This window comes from Danio rerio, chromosome 5 (assembly GCF_052040795.2).
Source record: "Danio rerio strain M-AB ecotype USA chromosome 5, GRCz13ab, whole genome shotgun sequence".
NCBI classification, from domain to species: domain Eukaryota; kingdom Metazoa; phylum Chordata; class Actinopteri; order Cypriniformes; family Danionidae; genus Danio; species Danio rerio.
In genome coordinates, this window is record NC_141025.1 from 26,052,604 (window position 1) to 26,066,148 (window position 13,545).

At 38.2% G+C, this 13,545-nt stretch overlaps 1 protein-coding gene across 8 annotated transcripts in view; it reads right to left on the reverse strand.

Annotated features, from left to right (window-relative positions):
* Window positions 1–4,388, reverse strand: part of emid1 (EMI domain containing 1) — a 126,699-nt gene extending 122,311 nt beyond the window's left edge. For all 8 annotated transcript variants that reach the window (XR_015491203.1, XR_015491202.1, XR_015491205.1 and 5 more), the window contains exon 1: window positions 3,874–4,388. Coding sequence is in view for 4 of the 8 variants with exons in the window: in XM_087253492.1 (XP_087109618.1) it covers window positions 3,874–4,040 (167 nt within the window). In the remaining 4 variants the exon portion in view is untranslated. The remainder of the gene's footprint in view (window positions 1–3,873) is intronic.
* Window positions 4,389–13,545: the final 9,157 nt, after the last annotated feature.

Below are 13,545 nucleotides of genomic sequence, written 5' to 3' on the forward strand. Positions count from 1 at the left end.
TAGTACATTTTCACTGGAATCAACATTCACTTGGCCAACAGATCCAAAGGCTGACTCTCTTCCCTGCATACACATGGGACCAGAATCCTAATAAATAACTCAGCGATATGCACAGATCATAGCACAGACTGCAAGGGAGACACAAACCAAATCAGAAAGGGATGGCAGGAATCACACAGAGCTGGACCGAGCACAACTCTGCACGCAGCAAGAGGCAAAAAAGCTAAAGCCATAAAATAAAAGCAGCAAAATGCACACATGTGTACAAACCAGAGGAACGATCATGAAACTGTCTTGTTTTGGACAAAAGGGGGAAAACAGCATGCTTCATTTAAGGCATGAACGCTAGCTGACAACTCTGAGACGCAAATGTTGACTCCCGCAATGTAACACAGACTACAAAGATTATTGACTCTGGAGGCAAATAAATTAAGTTTGAACAGGAACACAAAGGAGAGTTGTGGCAGCTGGACAGGAGGGGTGGAAAGAGAGCATTTCATCATTGGGTCAGTAATGAGGCCCTCCTGGGATGCACTAGGGGGGTAAGATAACCCAATTAGGGCACGTTCACGATGTCCAATACTAGGCAAAACAGTGAGGAATGAAGAAGATTAATGGCCTGCTGAAAGAAAGCATCAAAAAGCACTAAAAGAGAAAAAAGAATGGAAAGAATGACAAAGAAAAGCAGAAATGAGCAGGAATCCACTTCTGTCCCTGAGATTTGCTGAAGACCGGTTCAAAGGACAGGTCAAAGGCCGTGGTGGGAGACAGTTCTTCTCCAAAGTCGGATTTAAGGACCGACCTCATGGGATAAACAGCCCTGAAGCGGATGATATGGATGAGTGAGTGCACACATAGAAACACCCATAGATCATGGAGACAATCAGTGCATACTTCCCTTAAGTATCTCCCTATAGTGAAACAGACTCCTTGACTGATTGATCTGAGGATAAAGCTCTTACACTGAGCGACGATTCTGATTTATATCTGACATCAAGTGTTACAGCATTTGTTTTCAGTTTGGGCAACATTTATTCTTCATGACATACAGTTTCATGGAGTAGATATAACAAAAAAAAGTCCTATTTCATTTGCAATAAAGTCAAGAAAAACACATCAGGCAAACAAAAACATGTAGTGTGTATAACCCGCAGAGCATCAAAGAATCAGCACTTTCGTGGAGGCGGAAAGAGGACAGAGGTGGAGGTATGTTGTTGGTGTTGATGGGTCAGCAGCTAAGGGTCCCTCTGGGGCCCCGAGTCTCACACTCCCACCCTGAGCGCTGCTTTCCTGGGCAATGAAGCCGAGCAGAACAGGAAATATCTGCTGACTTAACCCCCGACTGCGATTGCCTTCACAGGCCCCTAATTAGACAGATATTCTTAAGAGTATTTTCTCAGGACATTTTTGTTACCGCCATTGTCTCGGTTATATGCAAAATGGGTTAGGTAAAAGGTTAGGATGTGAATCGGGGTTAATTATGATTTATGGCAGCGGGTTCATAGGCCTGTTTAGGCTCTCTCAGTGATACAGTGGGAAACAGAAGGAACTGTTTTTCTATTCTTTATTGTGGGAAACTAAGTACACCATTCTCTATGATTGGCAGGTAACAATACAAAATGTTTATATGTGCCATTTTAAAAGATGCACTGTAAAAGTTTGCGTAGCATTAGATAATGTCAGATATTAGAGATTAAACGTGCATTTTTCAGAGCAAGTGTGCTACTGCAGGGCTACAAGGATTTTGATTACATAGAAATGCTGAATAAATCTAAGCTAAAGCCAAATAATTTGGGTCTGCCAGTCAGGTTTTTTAATTTCAGTCAACGATTTCAAATTTAATTTAGTCATTCTGAAGTTAGACAACATAAGTGCATGCGAAAGGCTTTATGATGGCAGAAAATTGCTTGTGGTTTTAATCGATTTACAACACAAACATGACTGTGCACTTGATAAAATTGTACTTTTAGTTACGATAGTGAATGCAATAAAATTAATTTACTTTTTTTTCATTCGGCTTAGTCCCTTTATTTATCAGGGAATGAACCGCCAACTTATCCAGCATATGTTTTACATAGAGGATGCCCTTCCAGCTAAAACCCAGTACTGGGAAACATTCATACACACATTCACACACATACACTACTGCCAATTTAGTATTTTCAATTCACCTATAGCGCATGTCTTTGGATTGTGGGGGAAACCTGAGCACCCGGAGGAAACCCACACCAACATGAGGAGAACACGCAAACTCCACACAGAAACACCAACTCACCCAGCAGGAGTTCAAACCAGCAACCTACTTGCTGTGAGGCAACGATGCTACCACTGCACCACCATGCCTCCCCTTTACAGTATAGTAGTAAAAGTATATTCTATGAAGACAGTCCGAAATTATTAGATATTTTTAACAGTCTTCTGTGTTTAGGTTTAGTAATTTCACTTTAATTGCAATGAAAAGGTTCTTAGTTAGTTACTGACATGTTTTATTTTCAAGCCATTAAAGTGAAATTACTAAACCAAAACACAAGGGAATGATAAAGAAGGAAATTAAAAAAAGGAAATATGCCAGATGAACTTTTATTTCCTCAATCAAGTGAAAATATTACTACATTATATATTTTTTAAGAATTCGTCTAGGGATTTTTTTAAAAATAAGATATTAAAGAGAAACACTCATGAACAAACTGAATCTTATTTAAGGTTTAATGTTAACATGGTTTAATAAAATCTATTCTCAATAGGAAAAAAAAGCACTCAAAGATGTCTGGGAGCTCTCCTCTCTGCATCATCAGAAAGTGTAATAAACTTCCCTCTCGCAGCATGCAGACGATGCAGCTGCATGTGTTTAGTAAACACCGTCTGTTTCATCAGTCTGTGACTGACGGGAGGAGGGGGTGAGAGATCAAACCATCAGTGCAGAGTCCTCCACACCTGCGTACTTCAGAGAAACCCCACTACACATCCCACCCTCAACAACTCTTAGACATTTACACACAATGAGTAAATATTTACACCAAGAGACGAGGGTCAGATCAAGGCCATAAGCTGCTGTCACAGGTCAGCCAAGGTGATGTGGTCTGGATAAAAGTAGAAGGCTTAGATCTTGGATGTTTGGTCTAATGTCTTGCCTTGTTATGTCTCAAAAAACCAATTAAACACATACATTCAAGGAGGTCTGTGAAAAAAGATGATATACTGATAAAAGTGATGTCTGATTAAGGTTTGCTTAGAACATGCAATCTTTCAAATGCCTTCTATCTTTATGAATGGGAGAGTTTCAATGAATCCGGACAGTGCTACAAATCTACTTTCTGCACGTTTAAACTAGAGGAAAAAGCATAGATGAACATACGGACAGATGAGATGGGTGTTTCTCCATCACAGGAAAGAGGAAACAGACTGTCAGGCACACAACAGCACTGTTACAGTACTTTGAGTGGGGGATTTAACAATCACATTCTAGCACAAACTGAGTTGGAAACAAACAATAAACAGCAAGCTTCACAAAGACATTTACCAAGAAATGTTTCAGTACACGTTGCAGTGTTTCCTACTGTTAAAAATACTGGTGTCTGTATTTTGGAACAAAATCCCAGTTTTTAGCTGGTTATTTTTCCAGTTTCACTAAGCCACTAACCTGCTGGTGGTCCAAAGTGGTCTTGTAGTGGTCTGCATGACAGGACCAGCTTGAACCAGTTAACAGCTAACATCTCATTTCCAAGTGTCAATATCAACATAGGAATTAATAAAATGTAAAAAGTTCTCAGAAATCAAAAACAACAACATGAATTGCAACAAAAACGTCAACTAACAACTTTTTCAAATTCGCTGCTCTACAACAGGTACTTCTGTCATGTCATTAAAGCTTACCTCTTCGCCTGATCTTTGTGGAGCGCTGTCCCGGTCTGGTATTTGTAAACACCGGGTCCCCAGGTCCCCTGAACGCAGGTCAGCCCCAGTATCAGCAGCAGCAGTGCCCACAGGAGGAAAGAGCTCCGGTGAACCGCAGACACCGAGCGCCCGTCACGCGCTCCCATTTCAGCCGCGTCAACGGTAATCTAGTCAGCAAAATACCACTCTTAATATTGTGCCGTTTATCTCTAAACTGTGACTAGAGGACTCCCAAGACTAATTTCTGAACTCCCGTCTCTTTTTCGAGCATTAAAATAATAAAAGGCTTGTTTATGTGCACTGTTGCCTCTTAAGCACGAGAGTCAAAGTTTCAGAGGACTGTCATCGGCAGACCCCGCCACAAATAAATCTCACAAAGTTTGCTCGCAAACCGCAAGACAAACGTTTCTCAGCACCCACACAAACCGGTCCCGCCTCACTCCTCCATCTGCGTCCCTGTCTGGACGATACTGTACATTTCTTGACTAGGCTACATCAACACAATGGGAAAGAAAGCGGTTTTATAGTCGCCTCGAGTCCCACAGCCCGTGTATTATTTTTCACCCAGCCCAGTTCTCTCTCTCTCTCTCCTTCTCTCTCTCCCTATATGTGTGTGTGTGTCATCTCATCCAGCACTCCCCCTTCCCTGCTCTCCCAGTGAAAACTTTTAGACATGAAACACATGGATTTATGCTGGGCTCATATGAAAAAACACAAAGAGAGCCAGAAACACTAATAAGCAAATTCACTGCTCTGACATTTTAACGGTTTCTCAAAGCAACACAACTAATTGGCGTCTTTGGGATCTTTCTCTTCAGCAATTGTGCTCGTCTCCTTATCTTAGATATGTTAGGTCTTAAACTATAAAATGACTAAGATAAAAGTTTGCAATCAAAAGTTAACGTGAAGTTATATTACCATCAATCTACTCCTTTCTTACTCTGTTATTAGTTGTTTATTAGTTTTTTCTTCTCCAAACAAATGTTAGGACATTTTATTTCTCCAGAGAAATATTAGGACATCTGAGATATATTATTGTTACTGTGATGCCAATTTATTCAAATTTATCTTGAAAACATTTGTGTGACAGCATTTGGTCATAAATTTATTAGAAGCTCACTTGCTTGTCTTTGGCTTATTCACCTCTTTATCAGTGGTTGCCACAGCAGAATCTGCCTTGATTAGAAACATTTCCAATTAATCTTTATTGAAGGATCCAAAAGAGCATTTCTTCACTGAGAATAACTTCTTAGTTCTTGAAAGAAAACTTTTCCTTTGTCTGAAGCACATTTGATAATCTAAAGGGTTTCACAGATGTTAAGTCTTTTCCATATTAATATAACCATTTAACGCTGCAAATAAATGAATAAATAAATTAATCAATTACATTTCAGGGGTATTACTATTGTAAGATAATAATAAGATTTAAAGTGCGTGAAAACATAGCTATGTTACTTTAAATTATTTTATGTTAGTTTACTTGATGTTAAAGTTAAATTAATATGATTGTTGACACTTTACAATAATAAATAAAAAAATCTTTACAGTAAAATTATTCTAAGAATTGTCCATTATTGTCTTTTGAGAGAACCAAAATTAATACATTTTTAATAGGCAGACAATTTTATTCTAACATAAAATTTGCATATTAGCTTAGAGTAATACAGTTTTTCCCAATTGCTTTGGCAATTTTATTTTTAAAACAGACTTAACATTCTCTAAACTGTGAGTGAAAATCTTAAAACTGTTAACTGGAATTTCTGAACTTTATAGCACATCTGCAAAATGTAGTTACTTGCCAAAACATTAAACCCATGCTTCAAAACCTAGTTAATGCGTCACTAATTTGGTCAAAGCCACCAAAATATGAAAAGTGTATTTGTCATGTGGGTCACTGCTCAAAACGATTAGTTTTTTTAAAATTATTATTATTACCATGACAGTCAACCAAAAAAGCTGATATTTGAAGAGTCAATAGTACATAGAAAAAAATAAATGAACATTTGTATTTATACACTACATTTATTTGTGTACAAATGTTTTAAAGTGCAATCTTGCTTGTCCAATTGCTCTATTGTATATTTCATATTTCTTTACCACAAATACACACAAAACGCTACAAAATACCATCCATATTCTCGGTGGACATTCTGTTGCTCTTGTTGGCCTTTCCAGAGATTACACTTTTTACAATTGCTTTTCCACAAGCATGTTACTGCAGTTCAGGATTGTGAATGTAGTAATTGTGCTGTGGGCAATATCATTTACCAATTCATAAGACATCACAAACAATGTCAATATCAGATATTTATGGTGTAAACATGTGCATGTTTGATTATTGAGTAAACGGTTTTGAGTGTGATGGCTTACACAATGGAAAATGTTTGAGAATTTATGTAAGTTTAAATGAGAATTGACTTAAATTTTGATCAACAAGCCATATTCAATTTTGTCCAAACTACAAAAAATTGCACTTACTGTTAGCAGACATGTGCCAAAGCATTTGCAATTTGCTTAAATCAATAAGTAATGCCAATCTGAAGTGAGGGTGACGCAATGACGCAGTAGGCCGTGCTGTCGCCTCACAGCAAGAAGTTTGCATGTTCTCCCCACCTTCACGTGGGTTTCCTCCGGATCCTCCGGTTTCCCCCACAAGTCCAAAGACATGCGGTACAGGTCAATTGGTAAGCTAAATTGTCTGTAGTGTATGTGTGTGAATGAGTGTGTATGAGTGTTTCCCAGTGATGGATTACAGCTGAAAGGGCATCTGCTGCGTAAAACATTTTGCTAGATAAATTGGTGGTTCATTCCTCTGTGTCAACCCCAGATTAATAAAGGGACTAAGCCGAAAAGAAAATGAAAGAATGAATCTGAAGTGAACAATAAGCTAATATTTCAGAGATCTAAACATGTTGTTTTGAAAATTAAACAATTTCACTCGATATTTGAGCTAAAGCAATTGAGAAAAACTAAGATATAAAGATAGCATTATTGCTACAAACATAGGGGTTTGTCCCTACAACATTTATAGCTCCATAGATGCCTTTAAAAAACATTTATATGCAATACTTTTCTTTTGAGGTTATCCGGGCAACACACGTTTTATAATCTTTTTTTTTTTTTTTTTTTTTTGTTATGCTCTGAACCCCTTTTATAAATGAAAAATAAATGCAAGAAGTCCTAAGCATTTTTTTTTTTGCCATCAGTCTTGCCTCCTCACATGCTTACACTTCAGATGGCTTAATGAGTCATACGACTGCCATAATATGAAAACCTCCTCCAGAAGACAAAGTGCAGCCCAACGTCTGGATAGCATCCAGTATGGGGCAAAGGGAGAGAGTGATACAAAACCAGAGACCCAGGAACACCGCTTTCTCTAACCTCTTCTGGTAAAAAAGGGGAACTGAGGGGTTTCTGAAAACCGCAAAACTGTGGTACACGTCCAAGCTAAACACCTGGCTCAGCAGGAAGGACGGACTCCAGCCCACTCATCTATATCTGAGGTCGAGGTGACTACGCTCGGTGGACCCCCTGACAGCCAGAGAAATAAGCAAAGCATGGAGAAGGGGCATCAATCACATGGACCGCCAAGATCTGCAGGTGTTGAGGGGATGCCACTTGTCATAGGTTGACATGTTTGACTACAGTTTAACTGAAATCAAGGGCAAAAATGAACTTGCAGAACGTGAGGAATACTGACAATGGAAAGTAGATGGATATTAGTGGAGTATATCCTGGGTTTTACTGAATAGGCTTTATTCTTTGTACCACATCTGGTATGAAAGAAGCAGAAACATTATGGTGAGGGGTTGTGTGACATGTCAACACTTTATGTTTGGCGCACTGTGGCATTTTAAAAAGCAGCAGGTGCAAACTGTGCCAGCCAGGCACTAGAGCATTTCAGGGTTAATATAAATCCCTGCTGTGGAGGGCAGCTGAAAATAATCTTGCCTTCAATAGAAATAAAGAGGCAAGCCGGTAGTGCTTGGAGTCCTTGTATTATTACTCTACTGAAAAATTAATCTCAATTGACAGTTCCTGCGGTATAATAACGTAATAACAAATTACAAAGTGATAACTAGACTATCAACCAGCTCTGGTCTCCTAAAAAGGCATGAAGATATTAAGATTTGATCAATTTTAACCTCATCATGATGCAGAGAGAATGCGCAGTTTAGTCTTACCTCTAGGTATTGAAATAAAAACTAATGGCGAACTGCTCATCACGCTCAAAAATATAAACTTAAATGCACAATGAACCTAACACGCCATTCTTTTAATTCAATATTCATGAAGTTTGTTAACCAACCACAGATGCTTTGTCATGTTGGTCGCGACACCGTTTATAACTTATTAGTTTATTACAGTATTTACATTTAGCTTTACTATCTTTCTTTTTAAACATGTAGCCATGCTTTTGAGTACATCTTGCGGTCCTTCTCTAAACAAATGTTTAGATTATTATTGAAAGTGCTCTCCAGCGGCGAAGTTCATCGCAGAGTAGCGAGTGAAAAAAATGTGCATGCAGAGATTGGACAAGAGGAATCGAAATGTAAATTATATAACAAGTATCGGATTCTTAGTATTTAATCCCTACCCAACTTTATTACAAGTTGTGTTTTTTATATTTGAAATTTGATAAGAAAATACTTTATTCATATACACACACACACACATACACACACACACACACACACACACACACACACACAGAAAAGAAATGATCTTCATTATTAATTGTGATTAACATTTTGAGCAAAATAATCGTGATTAGCAGTTATTCTGTTATCGTGCAGCCCTAATGTTAGTTTTAGTCTAGTTATAGTCGACAAAATTTCATAAGATTTTAGTCGACTAAAAATTATTTGGTTTAATTCAAGTGTATTTTAATTAAACTTAAAAATAACCAAAACAGTCAAATTAAAATATAGTTTTTTTCATTAAAGACGGCGCATTGTAATGACATATCACTAGTAAATGATAATAGGTTATCTTGTAAAACGTGCACTCAGTCCCATGGCTATGTTAACTCATTCATTCATTCATTTTCTTGTCAGCTTACTCCCTTTATTAATCCGGGGTTGCCACAGCGGAATGAACCGCCAACTTATCCAGCAAGTTTTTTCCAACCGCAACCCATCTCTGGGAAACATCCACACACACACTCATACACTACGGACAATTTAGCCTACCCAATTCACCTGTACCGCATGTCTTTGGACTGTGGGGAAAACCGGAGCACCTGGAGGAAACCCACGGGAAGGCAGGGAGAACATGCAAACTCCACACAGAAACGCCAACTGAGCCGAGGTTCGAACCAGCGACCCAGCGACCTTCTTGCTGTGAGGCGACAGCACTACCTACTGCGCCACTGCCTCGCCCGTGCTATGTTAACTCACATAGAAGAATTCTAAATCATTATCTTGTATGTTGTATGCAACTCCCTGATAAGCAGAAATTACAGATTTACAGTATCATTACATCCTTACAGATGTAAGAAATAATCACATCGCTGAATGACTTTCTAAATGAAGCAGTTTTTGTTTTGTGGTACAGGTAAATCATTTTCATTAACTTCCAGCTCCAACCGTATGCGATCTAGCAACAACCACGATTCTGGGCCCGCGTGAACAGGGCCCCAATAACATTTTCTTTTTTACATTGAAACAACTGGATACAGTGTCTTCTGTCTATGTCTGGCAAAAATGTCAGAAAAAATAGGCTGAATCTCCACTAACATTTGGTTAACTTACAAAACAAATGTCTGTTTTAGTGATGTTAGTAATGCATAGAAAAACGTAAAGCAGAATTCTCCTAAGCTCATTAACCTACTCATGACAGCCACTTTGTGATGTTTTTAAGCTGGTTAATGGGGTTTGTTGTGTTACCTTGGGAGGTTTGGACTGAACAGGAAAGGTTTCCTGATCAACATTGCATTCCTCGAAAAAAACCCTTGCAACCTAAACGCAGTCACCTCATGCTTGAGATGCGGTACAATTCGTAAACTCCGCCCAATAAAAGAATAGCTTGGTCTTTATACTGTAAAATGGTGATAATGTTTAATGATCGATCATGGGCCACAAATATTGTTATATCATGATATTATGATTAATCATGCAACCCTAACTAAAATGATTCAGAAATATGACTAAAACCAAAATGGAACTTTAGTCAAAGACTAAAATTAACATGAGAGCCCACAGTTGCAAGTAAACGTCACTTTAGTGTGAAAGACAAAAACAAATTGGGAGTTTTATCCCATTTCACAACATAACAACAGGTTACAATGTAACCTAAAACCCTAAAATGATGTATGCCAATTGAAGTAGCAAGAAATGATGTAGACAAAACATTCAAGATCAGTCAAGTGACCAGATGAATGTCTAAGTTATTTATTAGCCTCAGTGGTTCAGTGAAGTATCTTTAACATTTGTAGAACTTTTTCATTCCACACAATGTTGTGTATAGAGGCTATCCCATCTGTTCTAAACAAACAGAATGTCTACTGAGGCCCATAGATCTCCATTTGAGGAATGTGTAAAAAGATACAGTGCATCACGCTCTGCTGTGTATAGGACTGAGAAGCAATCAGAATGCATACTGTATGGTGAACTATTGTCCATAACCAAAAGCACCTACAAAGTGGCACATGAGAGTCTGACTGGCACCTTGAAGGAGTAAAAGGCTGACAGGTAAGATGAGACAACACAATCTCATGGCAATTCGTAACTTTTTGATTTAGTGGCTAATTCGTATGAATTCGTACAATCTAATTTGTACAATTTAGTATGATTTGCTCATCCCCCAGTGACGGTTACATTTAGGGGTGGAGTTAGGTGCCACGCCTCCTTTTTAAAATTATTCATTTTCGTACGACTCCACTTATTAGCCAATAAACTGGCAAAAGGTAAAATACTTATGTTTTCTCGTGAGATCAGGCTGGATGAGACCAATTTTTTTGCCATCTCATTGTGTGCCTTGTATCTTTGAAGTCGTTTCCAAGTTGAAGTGATGGCACCACTATGCACTGCGAAACAACGACAGACAAGCAGAGGAAATGTGATATTTGGACAATGTACTACTGGGAAACCTTAGGTCTGGTCATTCATTTGGACGTAAATCTGACTCATTGCTGCAAGCCAGATTTCGCCTGTCTTGACAATGGTGTTCCCTGGAAGAAGTAGCTTCTTTGAGCAGGAAATCTTTGTTTAGGAATAGTTTAAAGAACATGATGAAGAGTACATTCAATTGAACATCTGTTGGAAATGTAGGACCAACAAATTTGGTCCACAGTGGCTCCATTTAACAACATATAGAATTCCAGGATGTTAGATACCAATGAACATGGGTGTCCAAACTCGGTCCTCAGTCCTGCATATTTTAGTTCCAACTTCAATTAAACGCACCTGAACAAGCTAATCAAGCTCTTTCTAGCTATACTAGAATCTTCCAGGTAGATGTTAAAGGGAGTTGGAGCTAAACTATGCTGGACAGAGTTTGGGCACATCTGCCATAGAACAACTTTAGGGATATTTTTAGAGTCAATGTCTCACTGTTTTGGCCAATTTGATATTACGAGGAAACCTATTTCACATTTTGCCAATTTAGTGGCTAATTTGTACAAATTCATACGAGTTCAGTCATATGAAAATGTAACATTTTTAGAAGGAGGAATGGATAGCACCAAACCCCAGCCCTAAACCCAACCACCATTGAAGGATTGGCAAATCATACTAAATTGTATAAATGAGATCACAATAAGCCACTGAATCAAAAAGTTATGAATTGCGTTTGGCAGCAAGAGTAGGACCAAAGCATATCAGTCCCTTTTAGTTTTGAACTAAGTGCCACACATAATGTTTTCAATTAACCTTGTGTGACAAACTTTGAAAACTTCAGTTGAACCTGAACTATTCCCAAACGAAGCCACCATGTATCCCTCCTAGCTAAATATTTCCTTTATTTTCAATTTTTTTTTGTTCATCCAAGCATATAAACACTCTCTTTATTGCCTTGAATCGACTGTGCAAACTTGTAAAAGTGCCCCCAATGAATGCTTCTTGTGGTCACCTCTATTGTTAATAGAGTTCCTGGTGTAAACATTGAGCACTTATTGGCACTTTAAACATTCCCGAAACAAGGATTTGCTGAGAAGAGGGCACTTTGTTCTAAACTTAGTTGCCTGTGTGCTCTCTATACTGTGTTGGAAACGACTTTGTCCCACTTAATTATAAAGAATTGGCTCACCTGGCAATAATTCATCTATTTATAACAAGGTGAAGAAAGAATCAACCATACCCAGGCAAAAAAAGTAAAGAAAGAATAAAAGGGACATGTATACGGAGATATGCCAAGTGGAAAAGCTGCACTGTTTGATGCAGATAATATTTTTCCACAGGCACTTGCTTTTTCTTGGGCAAACTTTAAACCTTCAAAAGCAGGAAATATATATCAAGTTCTATAAGAATGGACTGAATTCCTTTAGTGACCCAAAGGTTATGTATGAAAAATGTGACATGTGCCAAAGCATAAACATATGCAGATCGGACAGGAAAAGACAAGGCTCTTAAATTTATGCTCTCTTACCTATATATCCTGTACGTATATTATGGCGCATAAGTTAAAGTCTGTCCACCCTGAACCAGACTGATGTGTTTCTTTTTTTTCTCTGAGGTTTCGCTGGAGAATGTAAAGTTGAACCATGAGTAAATGGGTCTGGGGAAGCCTCGGATGGGAGCTGGTACGGATACCTGGGTGAAACATAATCTAGAGAAAGAAATGTTAGGACTGTAATTAAGTGAACACAAAGCAGCCCCTTTCTCCCACCAGTTCCATCCCCCGCCATGTCTCTGAAGGCTCACGGGTGTAAAAAACTGTCACGCTGAATCAAATAGACAGACGACTTAATAAGATCTATCCTGTGAGATTACATATATCAGGGCCTGGAGAGGAATGAGGGGTGCATGAGCGTTGCTGGCTGGAATCCAGACGTCACACAGACGGAGAAGGAATAGCCAGCCTGCGGATAGCAGTTGCCTTCTGTTTCTCCTTGTGGCTTGAAGTTAATGAAGGACACAAATTTGGAGTGTGGTGCCTCCTGGTGGCAATCAACATAATACACTTATGTAATACACTTATCAGTATTCTTATAAAAAAAAAAAAGAAAAATGTTGTAGATTTATTAACAAACTGAAAAATAATACATTATTTAAGCATAATTAATATACAAAGAACAGCAGAAAGTTAAAAATAAATGTTTATTCAAAACAGAAATAGAAAATAATCAGTATACTGTATCAATAGATTGCTCTTCAATGTTTGGCCTCTCAGTAGAGATTATTAAACCACACTGAACTGAGCTAAACTGAACTAACTTAAACTCTGAAAATTGAACTGACACTGTTTCAATTTCCTATGATCTTTTATGTGAAGCCGCTTTGACAATCTACATTGTAAAAGCGCTGTACAAATAAAGGTGAATTGAGTTGAAACTGTATCTTTTAAATATGAACAGGAGAGTAACGTGGGTTGATAGTAACACAAATGTTTTCTCGAAGCCCTGACAACGTTTGCTTTCCAGGCTATAAAAGCTCATTCTGCATGCAGCCGTTAAAGGAGCTGAAGTTTAATATTGTTTTGCAAAAGGACAAT